Source organism: Agelaius tricolor, unplaced genomic scaffold (assembly GCF_023055355.1).
Source record: "Agelaius tricolor isolate 1412-34295 unplaced genomic scaffold, bAgeTri1.0.p SCAF_2, whole genome shotgun sequence".
NCBI lineage: Eukaryota > Metazoa > Chordata > Aves > Passeriformes > Icteridae > Agelaius > Agelaius tricolor.
Genome location: NW_027269262.1, coordinates 52,412,183 through 52,437,285, shown reverse-complemented (window position 1 = coordinate 52,437,285; position 25,103 = coordinate 52,412,183). Strand labels below are relative to the sequence as shown.

Here is a 25,103-nt window from a genome sequence, read left to right as displayed (position 1 = left end):
GTCTGTGTAGACTAAAGGAATCCAGATAAGGACCAAAAGCAAAGCCTCACTTCACTAAGCCCAGTGGCAGAAGGATCAGTTGCCCTTACAGTAGGGGAATCTCACTCTGTGTCTTGAGGTGGTGCTGAGATGGTCTTATCTTTGAGTGGCACTCAGCATGGTCCTCGTTAGGCACCATGCTGGATTTGAAGGGTAATGCTCCATTATTCATCAGTCTTCTGCTTTACCCTCCTTATATAGAACATGCTTATAACATGGCTGGGAAATCAGTTTACTTCCAAAGCGGTCAGTGTGGTTTCTTTCTCTGTTTTCTTGTAGAACATGAACTTAAATTATTATGACTATAAGTTCTAGCTGTATTGTTATTCTTCTCTACTGTCTTGATGGTGTATTTACACATGCTGAAGTAAGTGTGGAATGAAGCAGGCAAAGCGAGCCAATCCTGCAGAGGCTTGTCTGATGCAAAAATATTCACCTTGTAGAATGCCCAGTGACCATTTATAGAACTGTGACATACGCAGTTAGGTTATTCTGCTGGCCTGTGAAGCCTCTAATTCAATTTTTTAGTCACACATACATAAACAAAGGTTTCTGTTTTCAAAATGCTCATCTATTGAAGTCTCAGGTGTTACAGGAAATTGCCATGCACTCTCTTGCTTCAGTTTTCTTGCTTTGGTGTCAATCTGCATGTAAAATAAGGTGAAATCTTAATATCGTGAAGACATGAACACAGTTCTTGGTCTTGACAGCAGGGAGAAGCTAGTTAGCTGGTGTATGTTGCTCATGCTTCATATTTTAGCTAACAGAGTTGGAATAAAACTCTTAAGAGTGTATTCCCCCTTCGATGCACATCTGTAATTCCTTCTAACTTACACTGAAAGTACATGGTAGAATAAACTGTCTAGTGCAAATACTGCATACCCCATGCTGATGGCTTATGCAGCTCCTGGTTATTTGCACAATGGGTTTTTGCCATGTTCCACACAGAGAGAATATAAGGAGAAAGAAAAGAACATGTTCTCCCTTTAATTTTTTTACCTGAAAAAATTCTAGTCATAAAAATACTGTGGGGATGCCCTCTTTGGGCAGTAATTTTGTTTAGTGCTGTGATTTATTGTGGCTGTGAAAATACCACAGCTTGTGTAAGTAAATTTAAATACACATTTTCAAGATCTTATTACAAAGACCAAGAATAATCACTATCTGCTTTTACTGCTAGTGACTGCTAATTCAAGCCTTGCAGTGCCCCATTTGTTGAATTATTACTGTACACACAGTGTAATCATACATTGTTGTAAAAGGGGGAACCCTTCATAAAAGGTGTCAACTTGTGAAGTATATGTAATATATATTACAATCATGATGTTAAATACATGAAACAAACAGCTGAGTGTCAAAATAATCTATCTTTACAGGGAAACACAGTACAAACTTTGTTAGCCGATACGATCCCAGGTTTAACAGCTGGATACAACTTCCACCCATGCAAGAGAGGTAAAAACCTGCTATGTGTTTTTCAATTTCTGTTTTCTCATCCTAGGGGCAGCTGAGGTTTGTCTTAGTTCTGGGAATAAGGAGGCCTATAGAAGCTTTGAAAACACAGACAAAACTGCAGCATGCAGTTGTGTCCCATTTGCTTCCTAATTTTTAAAACTTTCCAAATTTGGAACTCCAGTTGCCAAGTCCTGCAGTGCTAACTCATGCAAAAGCCATGGACTTTATGCAATTACTGGTTGCCTGAGTACGGTCTGAAAGATTTTTCTGAAGTCTCCATAGTGTCCTGTCATGTTCCCTGACTGAAGTGTCATGATGAGTTTGGCAGTAAACAAGCAGTAATTATAGTCAGATATCTTAGAGGGAACTGAAACCTTCACATGTTGACTCCATCCTGTTTCACCACACCAGCTATGAAAAGCTCTCCTGAACATGTCTCCACTTGTCAGAGGACTCTTAATCCTAGGTGGTCTTTGAGTGAAGTTGCTGTCAGTAAATGCATATTAGAGTAGCTCATATTTTAATCTTGCTGTGTACCAAAGAGCAAAGGTGGATGTGGACTTGAGCAATGACTTGTAAAGATGATGTAAACTGAACTGTGGATCCCAAATGCCACCCTCACAGGAAAAAATTCCATAAACCTGAACAGAATTGTGCATGTTTTGTAAGAAGAATCTCAAAGGCAGAAGATCCAAAGTTACAATGTTATTGGAAGAAAATATTCAGTGACCTTCCTTCACTTAAACACCCATCTTCTCATCAATCCCATGTACAAAAGATCTCACAGTGTTTCCCTCGAATGCTTTCTTTATTCCGTGCCACTATTACAGTTCTTTTTTTTTTTTGTTGACTGTCTACACTATTCAGGTGTCTGGCAGTCAGAAATATATTGAATTCAGTGCAGTGTTGTGATTCAAGGTGTGTCTTATGAGATGCTTGGAAATATGGCTGTTTTTTCAAATTTGTCTGCAGAAGTTTTGAAGGACCTTTGTTCAAGATTCAGTTTGTTTGACCTAAGTCCCTGCTTTGGCAGCACCTAGCCTTCTCCCTCATTCCCACCAACACTGTGGGATAACCTTCACAGCTGTGATTGTTTACTTTAAAACAGAGGGACACCTTCCCCTCTGGTTCAGCTTCCTAGAGTGAGTCACCACCAGTTTATGTGTTGCCATGGGGGAGACAGGAAGTGAGCTTCAGAGTGGGCATCACTGTGCAAGTCATCCTTGCTGAGCTGGGAGACTGTCTAGAAGACCAACTGGTGATGTATGGAGCCTGGAGCTCCTCTGTGGAGCCTAATCTGAGTTCTAATCAGGCCCTCTGGGTATCTCTGAGCCAAATTCCTGAGGGGTGTTGGCAGCTGGCTGAGCAGTTGGGTTTATTTGGCTGACAAACTTCAGAAAGCAGAAGTAGGCAGCTGAGGGTTGGAGAAAGGAGGCAGTAGGAATTTTCTCACCTCCACATTGGCCAGTTGTGTTTCCCTGGAAAATCATGAGGCAGTTGACTGGCCCTGTGCTCTGGTGGAAGCTGCTGCCTTCAGCCAAGAGGCCAAAACTCATCTGTGCCCCACAGCCCTGCCCGTAATAAACTGTAATGTGTGAACACCACAGCTCCCTACAGAGGGACTGAAATACAATGGTCCACTCATACATAGTTCCTTCTGCAAGGGGCTTTGCTATAACAACCTTAATTGTCACCTCTTTTGTTCAGGATACATAGCTCATGGGCTTGCATGTTGTTTTTTTTTAAAGGCTCCTAAGCATTAGGGCTATTGTTGGAAAAAAGAGATTTTACACTCACTTTCTAAAATGGTTTTGATGGTTTGTTTGCTCAGTCCTAATGACTTCCTCAGAGTTATAGCAGCTTTCAGAGGTATGGACTGGCCCAGTTTGTAGAAGATCATGCAAATAAGAGAGAGCTTTTATGCAGTTTTCTTTCCCAGCTCCTTTAGTGAGATAAAGTTCCCATTAAAGTCAACGGGCTATTTTCCCCCTGCTAGGAATACGGGGTCATGCCCTGTCTCTGCTGGCATAATGCAGGCACCATTGACAAGACAGACTGTTAAATGGGTTTCTCTGAGTCATTATGGTCCATCAAGTCAAAACCTATTTAGGAATTTTAGTCTGAGAATAATTGGCTGCATAGACTATAATAGCTCCTTTGAAATGACTGCCAGGTAAATGTGGGACTTGTTCACAGGCAGTATATTCTCAAGTCAAAAATCTGTATGAAATATTTGATAAGTAAACTTTTATCTCACATGCCAAAATCCATATCTGATTGATTTTACTGTGTGAGCTATAAAGAAAAGTCTAATCCCATTATAGATTCAATGTTGCCAGTGTATTTTCTTCAAAGCTAAGTTTGGTTCCTTTTCCCTTGAAGAACATCCCAAATATAAACGCTTTTGAAAAATAGATACTATTTTCAGGAGTTTGTTGTTTAGAGAACCAGCAAGTGACTCACAAGCTTTGGAAATACACATCTGCCAAATGATGCCCTAACAACAGGAAGGTTTTTGGAGACGAGTTCAGTTAGACTATGATGGCTGCTGAAGGAGCAGTCTTTAGAGCAGTTGTATCTGAACTTGAGGTGGGAGCCTCAGCTAGGCACCTCAGGCAGAACTGCTGCATCTTGCCAGCTCAACACAGAGCTTTTCAAGGTGTGTGGAGCAAACCAGCATTTTAAAGCAACTTGCTTTTTCTTATATTCTGAGTTCAAAATTTTTGTTTGAAGACCAGCTAAAAGCATGGCATTGTATCAAGTTCTGAAGAAGCACAAGTGGAAGTGGGAAGTAAGCAGGTCAATGTACTCTCTGAGGCTGAGTTGAGAAAAGGCACAGAAAAAGAAATACAAAAATTTCACATTTTATTTTTGTCTTTGACTTTAATAATAGTAATGTCAACCCCTATTAAGATTATTTATTTTTTAAAAGCAAAGCATGCACTCTATAAATTACTCTGAAATCAGGTCCAGATATTGTGACAATCAGTAGCAGCACTGGTAAATTTAAATCTCAGACTGGTAGATCTGTTTGGTGTTTCAGGGCATAAATTCATCATGTGTGAAAATCATGAGGAAAATCTTCCCTTTTATATGTGTATACTTGAAAGAAGTTGGTTGGGTTAGTGGTTGGGTGAAGAGGTGTGAAGGAAAAGCATTTAGGAGACCAGTGAACCTGGAGTACTTTCAAGTTCTGAGGAAAATCACAAAATAATTGTCTTACTGTCCATATTTAGATCTTGAGGTACATTCTAGTTACCTGATTAGAATGGATAGTGTCTTCTCAGTAGCGAGGGGAACGTTGTCATGCAAAGATTGCTGTATTATAGTTTAATCTGAATCATATTTTACAGCAGTTTAAAAGTCATCACTTGACAGCATGCCTTTGCATGCTGTAACAGCATGCCCTTACACACTGTATCATTAAAAACTAAAAAAACCCAAAAAGCTTAAAATATTTGTGACAGAAGCTACTGAGTGACTGTTCACATCCAAGCAGAAGAGTGAAGTATGCTGATGCTTTCATTTTTGCTCCTTATAGTGACACTGTGTGGATGAAACCAGGAGTACACGTACAGAATATCGTCAGTGAAACCCTAGTTAAGAGAATAATGCATGCAACTCTGGTTATTAAACCTGACCAAAAAAAAAAAAAAAAAAAAAAAAAGGCAAAACATGCTGAGAGTAGTTTGGTAATGGGTTCAGCAGAGAAGGTCAGAGGAGTGGATGTGGGAGCGCTGACAACAGGCACCCTCTGGTTTTGTGCCTTGTGGTTGCTGGACACAGGAGGGTTGAAAAATGGGCACCTGACTATGCAGGCTCTCTCATATCTAATAGGAGGTGACCTCTGCAGCTTTTCCTACTTTTGGGGCAACTGTGGGCTGTGTTGCCTCTGGCCCATCACATATTCTCAGAAAGCTTATATACATTCGATTGCCTGTAACACCTATAGCCTCTGTCAAATTAGAGTGAAATCAGTCAGCAGAGTTTTTTTTAAGAGACAACAGTAGGCAGACATGGGTACATGTACAGTGTAATCAAATTAGCTTTGTTTCCATAGAATATCAGGCTAAAAACATAAATGCACAATTTGCTGCCCGACCATGCAGAGCAGAATATGCCATCAGCTTCTATCTGCCCACTGACAGATAAATTAAATAGTCCTTTTTAATTCATCAGTTGATCTGAAGACACTTGCCAGTATTCCTGTCCTGCTATTTCCACTGGGTTTTTTTCAGAGGTCTTCCCTATGGTGGAGCTCCCAGCCCCACTCAGAATGGGGTTCTGCCCCACACTGTCCAAGTTGCCCATGTGCAGGCAGGGTGAAAGCAAAGAAGTGAACAGGAGATGTCCAGTGACCCTGGCTGGTGAGGAGCCCTGTCAGGTGTGCACCAAATCCAAAAAGTAAGGTCAGAAACTGGCAGTGATGCATCAAATCTGTTTCCTGGATGCCCAGCCAGCCCTGCTGTTTCCATGGCTGTATCCCTTGGTGTCTGCCTGACTTCTCTTCCAACTTATAAACCACCAGCCAGTCTCAGACATATAACTAAGAGGAAAATTTCTCCAAAAGGTTAAAGGATGCTACAAATTTTGTGAAAATAGGTAGCTGTGCAAAAGAGCAAGATCTTATTCCTGCATTCACTGAAGAAAATGCTCCTGAACATGCCTGACTAGATGCCTGGTTAGGGACAGGGCACACCAGACTTTGCCAGCTCACCTGGTCACAGGATGGCTCTCAGGAAGCCCAGGAAGGAGTTGGACATGGAAGCTGTTCACTGATGATGCTGTGTGTGCCACTGCTCATCCAAATGCTTTGCAGTGGTCTGCAGGTTCAAGTCCTTGATGGTGCAGCTGACCATCAAGGCCCCAAGATTTATTGCATGATTCAGGAGTGAAATATGCAGCTGCTCCCAGATTCAAATTAAGGCATCTGGGCAGGAACCAGAGTGCATTGAATCAGCCACGGAGCAGGGTTTGGCAAGCTACAGCCACACTCCAGAGTGCTTTGCAGGAGCTGTCAGAGCTACACTTTGCTGTGCCTGGCCTGCCTGCTCATTTCTGGGCTCCCATGTCATTCTGATTTCACCCAGGAGAAAACTTTATGTTGGGGACTGACGACTCTTCTCATTCAATATTTTGTTCAGCTCTTCATCCTAGCCCAGCTGTGCTCTTTTGCAATTTTCTTCCTCATGTTATTGCTGCTTGAAATTAAAGGTCTCTACTCTAGCAAACCTTCCTGTTGCTGAATGATCCAGGGAGCTTTCCCCAGAGTGGATTACACCAACCAAGGTCTCTCAAAATCATCTACTGCTCAATTTTTACTTCAGCAAGAAACACTCACCATTGATTTTGGAGGCACAAGGAAGACAAACTAATATATGCCTGACAGTCCTGACCAGAAAACTTAATTGTTTTCCTACACACCTGAGTTGCATGTAAAAGCAGACAGGTGGCTAAAACTTTTCTCAGGGTTAGTTGGATGGAGACAGACCTCATTTGAGTTAAAGGGTGGAAATGTAGTGTTGTGGCTAGCATAAGGAAAGTTGTTTGCAGTACTGCAGAAGGAAGAAAAAAATGATAATTGAAGAAAAATTTTGATGATGTGGTTCTCTTAGTAAATTGGGAACAATGACCCTTGAAGGACCATAAAGAAAGTGAATGTCAAGATAATTTATTATTGTTACATTATCTACCTCATTTTTCACTTTGTCTTACTGAGTTGTTATATCCCTTACAAGGTAATGCCCCATACATTAATGAGCACCTTTTTATCTTTCACGGGTGTGAAAAAGAAACAAACAGCTTTGAAAAGGGGTATTTTCTGGCAGCCTTATGTGTGCCTGATTGTTTTGACACAAAAAAATGAAGTATTTTTTGATGTGGAGTATTGTGTATTTGATTAGCACAGCAGCCACAGTCTCTAGGATAGCTGTAAGCACGTGAAGCTTTCTGGAAGCTACTTCTCCCTGATGTAGCATTTGAAGGAGCAGCTCTCTTAGTTCAGGGAGTCAGCTGGAGAGGGGAAAGAAATGTTTGACATGGCTAATTGGTTTGTTGTTGGCTTGTTTGTTTTGCTCTGCCCTGTCCTCCAGGAGAGCCAGTTTCTACGCCTGCCGCCTTGACAAGAACTTGTATGTCATCGGTGGAAGAAATGAAACTGGCTACTTGTCCAGCGTGGAGTGCTACAACCTGGAGACAAACGAGTGGCGCTACGTGTCTTCACTACCCCAGCCCCTGGCAGCCCACGCAGGAGCCGTCCACAATGGCAAGATATATATTTCAGGCCAGTGTCTTGAGTAATTCCTGCTGTATGACCAGAAAACTAACCCAAAACCACCATAAAAAATAAATAAACCGCAGAATCCCAAAACCAGGGAGCTAAATTGCTGCTGCAGCTCAATGTCTTTATTTATATTAATGAGCTGATGTGTATTTACTTTGCAGGAGGTGTTCACAATGGAGAATACGTCCCCTGGCTGTACTGCTATGACCCTGTGATGGACGTCTGGGCCCGAAAACAGGACATGAACACAAAACGAGCAATTCACACTCTGGCTGTAATGAATGATCGACTGTATGCAATTGGAGGGAACCATTTGAAAGGTCACATTTTTAATAGCAAAAAAGTATCTCAGTGTCCCACATCTCTGATAAGGAATATTTTTGTTAGACAGTCACTGTTAAATACATTGAAAGCCAAGCAACACAATTTAACAGGACACTTGAGCCAGCAATTTTAAAAACATTTTATGCAAATTATTTTAAAATTATAACAGTACATTAAATATATGAGTAATGAATGCTTTAGATAATAAAAATGGGAGCTTCCATTACTCAAAGGCATGGACAATTTGTCATTACCAAGAATTCAATGAAACAAACAGATTATTCTTTGACCCGAAAGTACCAGCAATATTTTCCTCTGTAAATCATTTTCCAAAATGTGCAGTTAAAGAGAGCTTTATTCAGAGCAACACACAAAACCCAAGCTCCTGATTTAATGAAGAGAAAAAAAAAGGAAACTTCCAGCCATTAAATTATAGGACTAGGCTCTTTAAATCCCTTTTTAGTATTAAATGCAGCTTGTTTATTATAATTCTTTTTAGAGGTCTCTTGTTTTCATCTTTTGAAAAGGTCTCAAAATAACTATTGCTTGGGCATTTGGTAATTTTATCTTAATACCTGTATGTCATTGATGTTAAAGATGTTTTTTAATCCAGCCACTTAGACAAAAAGCACACCTCCTGCTCCTTTCTCCCATGATAATATTTGATAGTTAATATTCAGGTTTTTTTTCTTCTTTCTCCTTTAATGTTGAAAACCAAAAAATAAAAGACTCTCAACAGCAAAAGATAAAATCATGATATAGAAGAAAAAGTAAAAAAATGTGTTAACTGCCAGTAAGACCAGGTCATGTCTGACTCCAGTCCCCGGGTCCCCATGACACTGTAAAGCCACATGCTGCTTTTGGAGATCTGAGTGTCTGTGGAGCATGCAAGGGACAAAGTCCCAGATGTAAATTTTCCCTAATAAATAGTACTGGTGCATAAACCCCTGCAGGCAGGTTCAGTGCTGCTGTGCCTCCGCTCCCCACCCCCAGCTGGGATGGGTGGTTATGGACTGGACCTTATAAGGTGAAGAGGGCTTGCACATGAACAACTGCCAGGTTTCAGTGCTTCCCAGTGTTGGCTTTTCCTCCTACAAAAGTAAAACCTGTCACAGCTCTCCTCAAGCTAAAGCACATGCTTTGGTTTGCAGAGGCTCGAATTGCATCTATTCTGCCACCTTCTTTTTTTTTTCCACATAGTTTCACCTACTTCTAATAAGCCTTGCATTTTTGCCTCTACGGCTGTTGTCCTGGGTGCCTTTGTTATGCTTGAACTGCTCACTGTTGTGAGGAGCATTTAACATCCAGGCTTCTGGAAAGATGTGACTTTCTGGTAAAAGAACTTTTTGGAAAAAAATGGTTTCTCCTATACAGTGAAACAAAAGGAAGAGCTGCAAGGACAGGGAGGGGACTGAAGTGTGGATGAAATGTTACAAATTCTCCACTGGCAGGGAATAGCAGGGCTCCATGGCAAAACCCTCCTTTGTGAAGCTGAACTGTGTAGTAGTGTTAGCTGTGTATTTACCACATCACAGCAGTCATGTGCATACTGCAGTTTGTTACAGAGCTTTGGACAGCTTCTGGGTGCACGGCAGTGGCCTTTTTATGGTGCCTTGAAAACCTTAAAGCAGCAAGTAATTATTTCATATGATTATGAATTATTTCATATTATTTCATACTCATTCCAGACATAAATAATATTCAAGCAAGCAGCTCCCTTGTGAAGTGTCAATATCACCAAATACCCTGTTTTACAGAAAATCTTACTTCTCTTTGCTGCCATACTTTGAAGAGAAGACAGATGGGTTAAGAAAAGCACTTCAGCATATTAAGAAAGCCATTCTTTTACTGCAGTTCTCTGATAAAGAAGGTAGTTTGAAATAGGGAATTGCCTAAAATTAGAGCAGGAACCAGGACTCTTGTGTTCAATGTCTGTGTTTAGCTCACTTGATTCATATTAACTGATACAGATTGAGAATCTTGAGCTGAGACCCCTCTGCCCTTTGGTGATCAAACAGCAGCAGTTGCTTGGAGCATTTTTTGGCCTACCAGGGAAAGATGGGACCACCATTTTTGTGGTTACATTTTTTTGTCACCTTAAAGACTTTACCCCAGCTGTGTGCTTTAGAGTATACCTTAAGTCAGCTGGAAAATTGAAACTGGTCCTGCACATCATGTCCATCATGCTAAGCACTTTGTCCCTCTAGAACCAATTGGCTTCAGCTGTCTAAGCTCTCCCTGGACTTGTTAGACATTGATTTCTGAGCAAAATTCAATCTGTTCAATTTTGAATAGATTGGATCTGCTGAATTTTGAGAAAGACTGCCAGGACAATCTTTTCCTACATGGTCAAACTTGTATTAGCACTCATAGACAAGGAGGAATTTTGTTTGAATCTGCTTGTGTCACTAAGTTATTACTGAGTGTTAATAACTGATAAGTTATTACTGAGTGTTTCCTGATGTGGTCAGATTTTATATGGACTCATGATTTGTAGAAGACTGTAGAACTAATGGTAAAAACTTTCAACAGATTTATTTGAACTGAAATTACAAAGCATTAATATTACAGAAATTGGCTTAAATGTATATGAAAATATTTTCTTTAAAATGTTTACAATTATGTTATAATTGTAATAGTGTAATTGTAACTATAATTTAATAAGTTTAACAGTAAAATAAGCAATAAAACAGTATGTCATAACACATGTTCTCTTTCCTGAATGCCCTCATCCAGGTTTCTCCCATCTCGACGTAATGCTTGTGGAATGTTACGATCCAAAAGGTGACCAGTGGAACATCCTGCAGACTCCTATTCTGGAGGGTCGCAGTGGCCCTGGCTGTGCAGTCCTTGATGACAGTATTTACCTTGTAGGAGGCTACAGCTGGAGTATGGTGTGTACCTGCTTTCTACAATCACCTTTCTATTCCTTCTGAGTTCTTGTGGCCAGTCCATATAGTATGCAGATGGGATGGAGAGAAGAGGGGAATTAGCTACAGGGGCAGGTTCACTTGGTTTTCAGCTTATAGAGAACATGGAGTGTTTTTTCACCTTTGTGCATCTCTATTTAGATAAGTTATTATTATACTCTATTCACTGATATGGAGTAATTTAAAAATCAGAAGGAATTTTGAAAAAATGATTGATGGGACTGTATGGTTACAGCTCTGCTTATGAGGTGCTTGTAAAGGAGACTGATTTTCAGAGGCTGGGTGCTGAAAAAACCAAAAACCTCTTGAAGAGCTTCTAAGTTTGAGTGACCCCGAGTCACTTTCAAACATCATTAGAGCTGACATGTGACTTGGATTTTACCAAAGCCACATTTAATATGACATTTTCTTCTACTACCAGGGAGCCTACAAATCTTCCACTATTTGCTACAGTCCTGAGAAGGGGACTTGGACAGAGCTGGAAGGTGACGTTGCGGAGCCCCTAGCAGGACCTGCGTGTTCGACTGTGGTATTGCCGGCCTGCGTCCCGTACAACAAGTGATGGGCCGGGAGCACTGACACGAACACTGAGTGCATTTGGGAAAACAATGACGGGTGACGTAAATATTTTATTAGAACAGAGTTCCTGTTAAAACAAAGCTACCATAATTGACCCCTCATTCCATGTTTATGCTTTAGGAGCAAACTAAAAGAAAAGAAAAACCAAGTGTTGTCCCATCTCAGATAGGTGCCCGGTGTCTTATGAAGCGAGAAGCTAAAACACACCGAACATTACATGCTGACAGACTGCCATTTCAGACTGATTTAAACTTTTCCTGCTGCAGAGACACTCCTCACATCAGATTTAACTTAAAAAAAAATGATGGCTAACTGTTCAAATAGAGCCTGAAGAGACAAGATCAGTATTGTGCATTGTATCTACCTGCATGTGATCTGTGTTGAAGTCATGAGGATGTTGTTTTCATGAATGTTTCAGAATTCAGATAGTGAAAAGCTCACACTGCATTGCAGAATTGTCTCCTCCTCTGTAATCCTAACCTACAACTACTTCATATGCTCTGCAAGCAACACAGCATCAGAAGATTATAAAAGGTAAAGAAATATCATTCAGTTTTTGCGCAGCTTGGCAACTAATACACTCTGCCTTCAAAGTCCCCATGTGCAAGTGCAGCAGAAAGCAGACTACAATGAAAGCTATGCTTTACAGAGCACTTCTTGCAATAGCAGCTTAGGGATTAGGATCAAATTCTGCTAATCACACTTGTGTAAAGTCAGAACCATTTCACTAAAATCACATGGAATGACTGGTTCTACATTAGTATAACAGAATTTGGATCCTACAGCTTAAAATCTGGCTTTGAAAAGTAAGTTATTTCTATGACCACTTAACGAAGCACCAGAAACCTTACTTCCTTTTCACTAACCTGTTAGATATCAGCATCTGTGCAAGTTCTTTCCAAAGACAAGAAGACTGCATTTAATCATAAATTTATTGCTTTGGACTCTGAAATGCTTATGCACATTTTTGGAGAGACACTGGTAGTTAAAGTAGTCCTGTGTGGTTGATCTTAAGATGCACTCTGAGAGAGTTTTACTATTGATCCAAAGTAATATAAGGCTAGACTTTCCACTGCCTTATAGCCTGTGTAATTATTTACACACTGCAAAGCGAGTTCAGAATGCTCCCACATGGGACCAGTAGCATTTAGGACTTGCTTCATGAAGTCATAGCTGCTTGCACAAATCAGATTGTCTGTGTGTTAAGCTTATGTCTTTCTGTCCTGGCTTTGCAAAAGCAGTGACAAAATCTGAGCCTGATTCTTCACCACCTTGCAGCTAACAGACATAATCATCTTCACCTCATTAAAGTATGTGCATAATTCTTCCACTGTGGTTTACTAGTGCTGCATCCATTACTCTCAGGACCATCCTCTTTGCTGGTGTAAACTGACATTGCTCCATCGAAGCCAATGGATGTTCTTTATGTCAGATAAATATCTGGCCTTTAATTTGCCTAGTTGTAGCTGGCTGCACCAGATAAAGGCAAAGGACACTCTGCATTTTCAGCCCTGCACATATCTTTCACGACAGGACTTAATGCTAGTGCATTAAGCAAGGAGTAGGCAGCTACTGGAGGTTGGTTTCAGCTGCAGAAGCAATAGATGGGAAATAGACTTCATTATTTGCTTTGCAAAATAGAAAAAGGGTGAATGTACACAGAAATTACACTATATATTGATGCTTGAGAGCAATATAAATAACGGAGAGCAAATATCATGGGACTGTTTCTCTCTGGCGTCAGTCCAATTTTATTGCAACTCCCTTGCTTGCAGCAGAATTACACAACTTGTAAAATTGGAGTCATGCAGTAAAGACTGGTACCACACAAATGCAATAATCCAATTGATGAGGTAGCTGCACGCCTGGAAAAAAATGTTTAAACAAAATAATTATCTGAAGATGCTAATATTTGAATGTGCCCTCGGGGAGTTCTCCAGTGAGCATCACTAAGGAACTCATAAAGGTGGAGTGTATATCCTGAAATCTCAATCCATTTCTCCTACATAGTGCAATCTTAGTTGGTTTTGTATTTATTTATATTGTTCAGATCCAAGGGATCCCTTGTAAAATATATTTGGTGCAATCATGACTTTTTTTCCTTTCCTGTTGAAAGTATATAAATATAAATATATATAAAAAGGAAACTGTTAAGATACTAAATGAGGAAACCTTGTATGACATTTAAAAGGTCTGCCACTGAACATTGTCTGTCACTTGTCTCTACTAAAATGTACCATTTTTAAAGGATACTTCTTGTCCTTTTAAATGGTTCCTTTTTTTACCAAGATAATTTAAAGATTTATGAGGACTGTATCTAAATCTTTCTATCTATCAGGAAGGCATGACCAAGGAAACAATGCTAACTAAATAAGTCACACAAAGAATGTAAATTTTGTACAGTACTAGACTGTGTAAATGAAGCTTGCTTGTAGGGGGGAAACTTTAAATAAAACTTTATGTACTAATTCAACTGTCTGCCATATTCCTACTTATAAAGTGTATGTATAAATAATATCTACATTAAATTCTTTGGAACTTTTTTTATCATGTAGATGTGTGAACTTCCTTTATTTTCTGGTGTTACATAACATCCTCATTGTTTTCCAAGTGTCATTACTCAGTGCTTGTCAGTGCAGTGGCCACAGTAAAAGGCAGGCTGTAGTGAGTTGGTCTCCCCCAGAGCACAGTGCCTGGCCTGGGAAAGCAGCACCTTTTTCCAGCAGGGAAAGCTCCACCCCTGGGCCTGCTCTCACTGGAGAAGCCACTACATGCCTGTGAAATGCTTCTGCCTTGTGCTGCTCCCTCTGTTCCTCTGTCCCACAGTAAGTGAAAAGGACCCTGCTTTGTTAAGCCCAGTCTTGCTTTGGGGAATTTAGTGCTTGTGGCAACTTCATACCTCTTCAAAATGTTCCTCCTGTGGCAACTGACCCTTCTAACTGTGGGTATTTCAATTCTTGGAGGGAAAGTGCTGGCTTGGGTGTGCTGTAGAGGAGTTGGGACAAGAGGTATCGTGAGGTTAAGACAAGGTAAAAGCAGGAGGTTCTACCAGGAAGCAGAAGCATCATCAATGCCAATTACTATTCATGCATTGTTTATTCATGCCTACACACCTTAGTCAGGGACCAGAATCTGCCTATGCAAACCAGAGGGGTGCACTGAGCAAAGTGGCCCCTGTATTTCAAGCAGGTGTGGGCTGTACTGGATAGCACTAAGATAGCACAATGAATAGAATTGTTTCATTAATGAGTTTATTGCAGCAGAGGAAGGAAGGGAGATTTATGCTTTTTTTTAAGTAATGTGGGAGAAGTATGAAGAGGAGAAACTGGAAACAATGGGCAGAGATATGATTTAGAAAGGAAGGGAACAAAGTAAACAAAAGGAAAAATCGAAAATGAGACTGTGAAAGGAGAAAGTGGGATGTTTTTGAGAATCAAGGGCACAGAAAAAAATCAGCATTAATGAGGAAAGCAAAAATGGTTTTTGAGAAGCACATATCAGAACAAGGCTGAAAAAAAAAACTAGAGGAAAGGCAATACAAAGGGCAGAAGAGAAACATAAGAAAATTCAATAGAAGACAATATGAGATAAACATGAAACTAACTAGAAAAGCCCTTGGGTGATGGTATTCAGCTAATAATTTTCAGTGTTATGTATCCTTCTGTTAAGCAGAAGGATAAATCAGCAGAGTACTTAGGTGTTGCAGTGTTCAAGTTCTAATGCACAGACTTCAGCACAACAAAACCTATCAAAGAGCTGCCCAGTGACACCTCTCTGCAGGGCCTGGGCTGTGGCAAACACCCAACCACAGCCAGCCCCTGTGACAAGGGAGGAGAGCTGATGCTGGTGGTGGGAAGCACAAGAAGAGCAGATGAGCCACAATTCCTGGTCCCAGCTGCATTGAGAGCCCTTTTCATTTCTGATTCTCAGATGAGAGTCATCTTTGGGAGCTGGACACATGGACTGTTCCATAGTTCTCTTGGCTGCCTTTCCTGCCAAACCTTAATCTTCTCCATTTCATCCTCAGCGTGACAAATTTGCCTAAGTACTTTTGCAGAGTGGGACCTGAAAAGCTGGATTGGTGACTGAAGGTGTTTTCCTGATCTTGAGCTATGGTCCCATCCACTGGGTGACAAGTGTGAGAAATATGATTTGCTGGTGACTTGTAACCTGTAGCCATGCCCTTAAGAATGACCAAGAGGGCATTTGAAAAATATGCTTTTCAATAATTACAGTGCTGTCTTTGAAGGTACTCTGCACCCACCTCGCAAAAGCTGGCATTGCTTTCCCTCATGTGTTTATCCCCCTTTCTGCTTTTAATACAATGATTTCCTCTGCTAGCTGCATCTGTGAGTCAATTTCTGAGAAAAATCCATGCCAAACCTCATTATATATACTGGTTTCTATTGTATTATAATCACTCATCAATAAAGTACTCTATTTCCCTTGCTTTTAAGAGAGAGGTCATATTTCAATTTAAATAGAGCTTTCTGGTACAGACAAAGGAGAAGGAAATCCCAAGCAGTGCTAAAAGACCCAAGGTAAGTGCCAATGCACACACTCCAGGGCAGTTTTAAGAAACACATTTAATTTCTGTTATTAGTGCAGCAGTGGAGAGGAGTCAGTGTTTCAGCCTCTCGGGTCCAGTCGAAGGAAGCAGTGATGGCAGCACTGGAGGTCAGGGGGGTTTGCAGGAAGGGAAAGCACACTAATGTATTCTGGAGGGCTTGTAATGCCATAAAAGATTCAGTTAATCTGCAGCATAGATGTTGATCAGCAAAACTGAACCTAACTCTCTGGACCTTGTCAGATGTATTCTGTGCATGTCAGTGTTCCACACCAATTACAGATTTTAGAAGATGCTCTCATGCAAAACTATGCGCCCTAATATATAAGCCAGCTCAGATGTAACTAAAATTAAAATCTGACTGTGGCAAATCTCTGTGATCCTGATATATGAAAATCCAAATAAATGATTTGTTCCCAGAAATGAAAAATAACTTCAGCAGGAAATTTCAAAATTACTTATGCAGGATTAATCCAGTTCAATGAATGCATCTTGCGTTGATTAATAAAGCAATCCTGAATTGCAAACTAAAACGAGAGGAGACTTCTGGTGCTGATATATTTGTGTATTTCTGAAGCTGGAGAGAAATGTGCACTTGTGAGAGATGTGGTCAACCGGTGTAAACAGAGATTGAATACAAATAGTGATTTTCTAATTGTCTGTCTTCTCCCTGCAGCAGAAAACTACCTTTTTGTCATTGATCTTTTCTTGAAGAACATAGGTGCTATGTTACCTGCCACATATTGAATGAGAACAGGGCATCTAACATGATTGTACAATGACTCCAATTAGTATCCAAATGACATCTGCAGTTTTATATGGCAAAGAAAAAAAGAACTTGATCTACTTTCTGCTGATTTTCTTGCCATACAGAGTAGAAATTTTGTCTAGTAGCATTAGTTTTTGTGATCTGCTGCCCTTGAATTAAATTGGGCTTAGAGGTGAACAGATACAGGGAACCTATTTGGAAAGGAGAAGGAGATTTAAATGAATGTAACATTTTCCCAAAATTTTCATCAGCATCTACACAGACAAAAAAAAATTGTTTTATTTATTTAAAGGGCCCCATCACTAAATCCAAGAACCTGTTCTTCAGTTTGGAAAATTACCTTCAATCATTTCAGTGTTTTAAAAAGGAGTAGTTATGAATGGTTGAGGTATTTTGCAAAATATCATGAAAATCCTTATGGTTTTATCTTTAAAAATGGTTTCTCATGTCACCCTTAAACATATTCCAGAAAATCACACCTGCAAGATTGGATTTGTAAAGCTTCCTTAATATCTTGGTATGTTGTGTGGTATTCAGTTCCTGATCTTTGAAAAAAAAACTGATTTCCATTTTTGTTTCCATTTGTGCAAAATAATTCAGTTTTCAAAAAACTTTGACTGACCAAGACAGTTTTATATGAATGGTGAGTGAACTTAAAAGGTTCTTCACTGTGAATAATGAATACCAAGGCTGATGATCCTTTTCATAAACCTTAACAGGAAAAAAAAATTGTTGCTTCCTATGTAGGGGTTTTGCAAAAGGTATACAAATTTACATGTACACATCTGCACCCAAAAAATGACAAGTTCATTGGCCATAGCAAGGACTGCTGTGACATTGTTTTTGCTAAAAGTGTTAACTCGGTAACAGCACTGAAACTTGGATGTTTTTCTTTAAAAACCACCTCTTTAACTGCAAAGATGCCATTAGTCACAGCAGGGAGCATAACCAGAAGGAGGATGTCTGTAACTATAGCAAGAGAGCACATTAAACTGTAGGTCAAAATCACGACTGACTGATTACCTTCAGGGTGAAAGTAAATCTTCAGACTTGCCGGAGTGAGAGGGAACAGCACTGGCTGGGGCTTGCCAAGGTCATCGCTGCCTCCCCCCAGCACGGCGGGGCCGGCGGTGTCCGGCGCGCTCCCAGCAGACATTTGCTGACTCGCCTAACCTTCGTAGCCATGTGTGACGGGATGGAGTCACCGTCATCATCAGAAAATGCCTCCTAATGGCTAGCTTCAATGTCTCATTAGTTTAAAGAGGTGATTCCTGGAAAAAACCTAAAACAGAAAACAAATATTTTCCAAAAGTCTAAGTCCGTAATTGAATAATCTAAAACTTTCACAGCAGACAGAATCTTTAAAGCTGCTTTTTCTTCTCCTGCTTTCAGTGGAATAAACAGGAAAACTGTTTATTCTCACTCTGCAACAGCTTTTTTTTGCAAACCCAAAGACTACCAATCTTCACTATTCTCTAAGCCTGTGACTCAATCTCTCCCTGACTATGGAATTTATATCCACCAGCGGTTCTGGTTTTCCCTTTTTAGCTGATCTCCACCTGGCCCACATCTTCACCAGGAGGTTTCTGTCTAACTTACAGTAATGCAGCCCAGCATTGCAATGGACTGAAGCTGTGGAATGAGGTCTTTCCATCCCTTGGAAACTTCCTATAACTTGCCCAGGTCACATCTGATCAGACTGATATTTTGGCACAAGACAAAACATCTCCCTCTTACCAGCGCTTCCACTGAAGATAAGGATGAAAGCCGTCATCTGGCTGTGCAAGGTTCAGGTAGGGAATCCAGTAAACTTCAGTGAATGGAATTTACATACAGGACTGTGATTAATTAACCTGCTGTATGAAAGTGTGGCACTTTAATCAGTGGGCACTCAGAACAAAATTACTGATGTCTTTTAAGTGCTTTTGCTTCTTCTAGTGGAATAATATGAAAGATCTTGGTGAAGAAGTATGTCTGGCACATCATCACCTCTTGTGAATTATTCTCCAAGCATTCACTTTTGCCATGATATATTCCAGTGTTTTCAAGAGCTGCTGAGCACTTCTGGTACCTGAACTGAAAAGATATATTTCTCCAACAATGGTCTGTTTTGACTAGCACAAGGGTTTCATGCTCTGGACTGCCTGCTGTTGTTTTTAGGCAGTTGCTCAGGGCAATTATTTTCATAGACTGATGTATTCATGCTTCTGAAAAACACCAGGTCTCCTGCTTGCCCTGTAAAAAATGTCATTGGACATCAACTTCAGTTGATTCCAATGTGGATACTTACTCCATCCCTGGCCCTGTAGTTCAGAGTTTAATCAGAAAACCTTTTGTTGCAATCCTTAGTGATACTGGATCTAGTAACTAAGTCTTTGCATTCAGGGTTGCAGTAACACTGGCCGCTCCTCTTAAAGTGGAGGAAAAAACCCCAAAGAGCTGTAGCTTTGGTCTGCAAAGTGAACTGTGTATTAGACTCCATGCCTAGTCCAACCCAAAACATAACTGAATGAAGCCTTGGAGTAGCCCACACCCCAGTCACTACAAACAACAAATTTCCATGCCAGCCTATCGGGCTGTGTGGCTTCATTCCCTCCTCTCTCCTCCATTCCCTGGAGATAAGTGACAGCTCTTCCAAATGCCCCCTCCCTGCTGTCACTCCTGGTATTCCCCAGGCTGTGCCCAGCCCTGGCCTTCTCCAGGGCCCACTGTCACTCACGGATGGGCAGCAGGGCTGGCACTGGCCATGTGTCAGTGTCTGCCACTGTACCCTGACCACGTTCCTGTTTCAGATGAAGTAATTAAACTAGTTTGCTTTGGGGAATTAACTGTGAAAACATTTTAGGACCCAGCTCCAGAAGAGAATTGACATCCTCATACTTTACCAGAGGGCACTTATTGGTAGCTGTGGAGATAACTCAAAAAATAATTTTTAAGACCTGAACAACATTTAACAGATGAGAAAAAGAGTAGTCATTCTGTACTTATTGGTTCCAATTAGAGGATGAACTGTCCTCTATTTTCTAAAGCATGTTTAATTTTGAATGGGTTTCTCACGAGCAGTGGGCTACCATAGGCAAATCTCATTTTGACAAGTACTAATTATGGACAACGCAGTGGCAGACTGTAATCTCTGTCATGAGAGCTATCAACAGGGATGCAGCGAAGGCTTTAACAGTGGGTGGCAGTACTCTGGGTCAAATTAATCACCACCATAATGACAATGAAATCAGTAGAGCTTTGGGATGTTAAGTTTGATAAAAGAAGCCATTCTGTTCTCTGTCTGGCTATTTACATTAAAGCCTGGCCTCAGCTTGAGCTAATCCTTTGTCACGGTGTTCAGGGCTGGATTTTTTGGCATGGGGGAGAGAGAACAAAGAGCAGTCCTCCTTGCAGAAGAAATGTTTTCATGTCCAGGTCTGAGTGGCTGAAAATGGATTACCTAAGTGTGAAGGAGACAGCCCCACAGGCTGCTGTTCTGAGGCACGTGAAAAGACTGAAAAATACAAGTGGGATTTTTGGGGGCACAGCATTGGAAGTGCTGATGTGCTTGAAGCCAGCACTGTTTGGCTTTGGATTCTTGTGAAAGAGCTTTAGGAAGGTCTGTTTTCCTCCTTTGCCTCCCTTTGCCATGGCCACAGGTTGAGGTCTGAACAAGTACCCATCCCCCCTGGAGCACAATGTAGGCAAATGCCAGACAAAGAGAGACACAGTGAGTGCAGACACAGCTAAAAAAAAAAAAAGAAGAATCTAGGAATAACCAGGTGAGACAATTCTGCATGTAATGATGCTACACTAAACTGTGTCAAATCTGAACCCAAGTCAGCTCTGCCCTACAGCTATGGACTTGCTCACCATGAGTGCTTCATAGCACTTAATTCTGCTTTAGATACATGTTTCATGCTCTGCTGCTAATGGCAGTTTCTATAATGCTGAGCCTTGGAACATTCCCTAGCAGTGTTCTTGGATGAGGCATGGAACACCTCCTTGTTTAGCCACACAGGGCTCCCCAATCCCCTCTCCTGCCCCCCTCAGGGTTATTGTCCCATGTTCTCTGCATCTTCTGGCAACTTAACAAATACTGCTTTGATGATGGTGGTGTAGCCCAGCGTTTTGTCTGGGGCTACAATAGAAAATTTTAATTCCAACATCCACAGTCTCATATAAATGGAAGAATCAAATGTAAAACAGTGTCTTTCCATTCATTTATTTAGTACCAGACTGGTTACAAAAATATATAAGTACCCTAAAACCCAAATAAACTGCCAACCATCCGTTTTGGATCCATTTTGTAACTGTGCAGAATAATCTATTCTTTTATTAGTATTTATTAAAGGAGATTTCGAGGGAGGAAAGAGCATGGTGACTTCCAAGGGAAGAGTGAGTGATTCAGTGCAAAAAGGGTAAATTTCATCTGCACATTCTTAACTGCGAGGACATTCTGCACATCTCAGGAGTGCACTAAGTGGTGCAGTAAACCAGTAAATTAGAAGAATGTAAATTCTTTAGTAGGAATTGCACGCAAGGGAAAAATGCTTCCTCATGCTCATATTTGTTTTCATGAAAATAATGTACACTCTTCCTAAAATCATACTGGTACAGAGCTGAGTAAGACATCAAAACCAGTAATAGATATTACACTGGACCAAGAAATGGCAATGACACAATTATCTTCGGTGTTTCTGATGATCTCTGTGATAAAGCCAGGAGCTGGAGTACTTAGAGCCAGCTTGTAGCACTGTAGCTCCCTTTCCCTCTCACTCTGTCTGTCTTATTTATCTCTCATTAAACTAAATTGTATTCTTATTGGCTGACTGACCTCTGATACTGTTATTAATTGATTTATATAGTGCCTTTTGCAAGCCTCAAGGCACTTCAGAGAATTGAAAATATATATAAGGATCACTTCACCAATCACCTCAGTGCAGCCACCTCTGGGCTGGAAACTGGTGGCCACTGCAGTGGCACTGGGAAAAGTTTGGGTTAGAAAAGGAGGCAGGGTTGTGGAACCAACACTTCCAGCAGTTCTACTGCCAAGCTGCTGCCTTGCTATCAGACTAAAGGGTAAAAAAACTTTAAGAAAAAAGACTATTTCTGGCAAATAATGAGTCAACAGAATATGTTCAAAGGCAAGCTTGAGGCAAAATATTTTCATGGTGAATTCAGCGCCCAAGATCTGTGGAAAGACCTGTGTTTTTTCAGGAGGTCCTGAAGACCACAGGAACCCCCTGGGTGTCGTAGACATCTTTTGTGAAAATCCTTTTCTTTCGGATTTTTCCCTTCTGAGAAGCTGAGGCCTCAGAAACAAAATGTAAACAATGGCTATCTGCTGCTGTGGAATGTATCAGGTTTGTCTGTGATTGGGCCATCTTGGATGTTTACAATTAATGGCCAACCACAGACCAGATAGCTTGGACTCTCTGTCCAAGCCACAGACCTTTGTTATTCATTCTTGGCTATTCTTAGCTAGCTTCTGAGGAAACCTTTCCTTCTATTTCTTTTTAGTATAGTTATAATGTAATATATATATATATCATAAAATAATAAATCAAGCCTTCTGAACATGGAGTCAACATTCTCGTCTTTTGCCTCATCCAAGAACCCCTGTGAACACTGTCACACCTGGGCATCATTCCCTCAGAGCTTCTGCCCAGCATCTGCCTCCTTGCAGCACTGACTTCCCCACTGGCTCCATGGCACACGTGCAGTGTATCCCCAGAAGCTCAAAGGGCTGCTGCAGGTGCTGCCATGAATAAATGCCATGCACAGGCTGGACAACTGAACAGCTACTGGGAGCCAGGTCTGGTGCTTCCTCCTCTCACCATGCCAGGCACTTGGGACCCTGAGAGGGATTTCAGAACAGACACTGGGGCTTCCTGGCTGTCTGAGCCCTGTTTAGCTCAGGACCTAAAGCATCTCACGCAGTGTGGGATGGCTGCTAGCATCACTGCTACGCTTCCTTGATGCCTGCACTGTTATGAGTAATGAAGAAAAAAATGTAAAAATAGGCAAACACACATAGTGGGTGGCCACCCAGACAGGAAGGCATCACATACACCAAAGAAAGGATGAAGATCTTCTCCACAGAAGGGCACCCCAGCCCTCTTTCCCTTACCCTCAGTGGTGATTCCCAACACCACAGCAGAACCACACCTGTGGCCCCTGTCAGCATTGGTGCCAGCTTCTCAAATGTAGCAAGGCTGTAGTTTTTCTGTATAATAGCTTGAGCATTCACAATAAACATTTTTAATACTTTCCCATCAATCACAGATGAGAGGGCTTTGTGTTTTTTCACAATATTATAGTTTTGACTTCATTTGAAACATCTGAATGCCTCTAATTAAAAAAAAAAAAAAAAAAGAAAAAATAAAGAAATCTTTCCAAAGGTGCAACATAACAGAGAATATTAGAAATCTCCTTGATTATGTTAGGTCATGAAAGCCACTTAGCAAAATGCTTTATATAGATCTGTAGGTTTCGAACCTTTCCCCATTAAAATGAACCCTGAACATGAAAATGTGCACCCCTTTCTAGAGCAGAATTAATTTCACTAACTCCATTAACAAGCAGGTCTGCTCTCGTCTTATCTTTCAAGAATTCTCTACCTGATTGCATTTATGTTCTCATTTAGCATCTCAAAATGGGCACTTTCTCTCAAGAAGGGTTAGTGCATGACTCACCTGCTTAGTTAATCTGACTAATTAGCATACAGTCACCCATTAACAGCATTAGAACAACAACTGTAGCTCTCACTACCTCACTGTCTGGAAAACAGACCTCTTTTAGACTGCAAGGACATTGGTTGCTCCCTGTCTTTTGACAAGTGTGGGGTTATTTATCACACCAGCACAGGATTTGCAGATAGCTCTGGAAGGGGTGATATAATTCTTAATATCCTGCAAAAACCCTCAGCCCATAATCTTTCCTAGCAACTTATTGAAAATTATTCTAAAATTAAGTCCTTAAGTCTGCGAAAACCTCTCTGACATCCAAGCTGCTCCCATGCATCTCTTCCAACTTCATTGAAAGAAATCAATGGTGGAAATGAAATAAGTTTTTCTGATGTGTGATAAGCCACAATAAATGTATCAATATTAAAATCTTTCATACTTCAACCATTCACAGTTGTCTTGGACTTATTTCCCACATCTATTCTAGATGTATCAAGACAGAAGTAAGATTTGTGGGTGCTTAGAAAAGTAATTTTCTGGGAAGCATGCCTTGCAAACCAGGAACATTTTTATTCATGGAGGTGCTGCTGGGAACAGCGGGTTAAAAGACTGAACTAGGGAGGCAAAGCCAACAACTGCCAGAGCTCCTTAAGACAACTGCAAAGTGCCCAAGGTACTCAAGGAGATTTACACACCCAATTTCTGCCCCAAATAGTCTGAAAAGCTGTAGAACCCAGATAGGTGTGAATTTCTATTATTTATTTCAAAGGGTTGTTCACTGGAAGCCTAATTTTGGTCACTTAAATGCCAGGACAGTTAATCTTTCCACTGCTGCTCACCACACCAGAAATCCCTATAACAGACTTCTCCTGTGCCACCATCACACAGGTGAAACCCCACCAATGCTTTCACACACCTTCACATCCAAGGAATAGACCTGCAGCTTGACTGTGCCTGCCTTCACAGTCCTCAGATGGTCCTCAAAGCATGAAGGGAAGTATCTAAAGCCCCTTGCTGTTAGCATGAAGCTGTTGGATGCTGGTGTTTGCCTGGGTTTTTTAAGTGGCTTTGTTGGGTGCCTTAGAGCCAGCCCTGCTGCCTGCAAGACCTTGAGGTTTTGTAACCTCTGTACCTCACGTCCTCCTCAGCCAGCAGTGAGAAGCAGCAGACATCAAAGTTGAAAACACAGTTATTCAACACAGCCTCACAAACTTTAGAAATCTGAAATGCTTAGTGGACCTGCAGGTTTTACCTGATGGCAATGTCACTGTTCACTGTCAACACCAAATCCAATCTTTGGGCAGGCTCAGGCTGAACAGTGCCAGAAGTTTCTATCTGCTTTGAGCAAAAGCTGAGCCACAGATCCCCTGACCAAAGATCCCTCACAGGAGGTGATGCTGCTTGTACACCCCCCTCCTGCTGCACAGCCAGTGCCATTAGTGATGACTGTGCCTCCACAGCTGGGACTGAAAAGCAAAAGAGCTCC

At 41.0% G+C, this 25,103-nt stretch overlaps 1 protein-coding gene across 2 annotated transcripts in view; it reads left to right on the top strand.

The window, feature by feature from the left end:
• The window catches only part of KLHL14 (kelch like family member 14), a 60,613-nt gene extending 46,453 nt beyond the window's left edge, over positions 1–14,160 (top strand). For both annotated transcript variants that reach the window (XM_071418825.1, XM_071418834.1), the window contains exons 5-9: positions 1,416–1,494; positions 7,587–7,777; positions 7,939–8,097; positions 10,838–10,995; positions 11,453–14,160. In XM_071418825.1, coding sequence (XP_071274926.1) covers positions 1,416–1,494; positions 7,587–7,777; positions 7,939–8,097; positions 10,838–10,995; positions 11,453–11,593 — 728 coding nt within the window. In that variant the 3' untranslated portion in view covers positions 11,594–14,160. The remainder of the gene's footprint in view (positions 1–1,415; positions 1,495–7,586; positions 7,778–7,938; positions 8,098–10,837; positions 10,996–11,452) is intronic.
• The last annotated feature ends 10,943 nt before the right edge of the window (positions 14,161–25,103 follow it).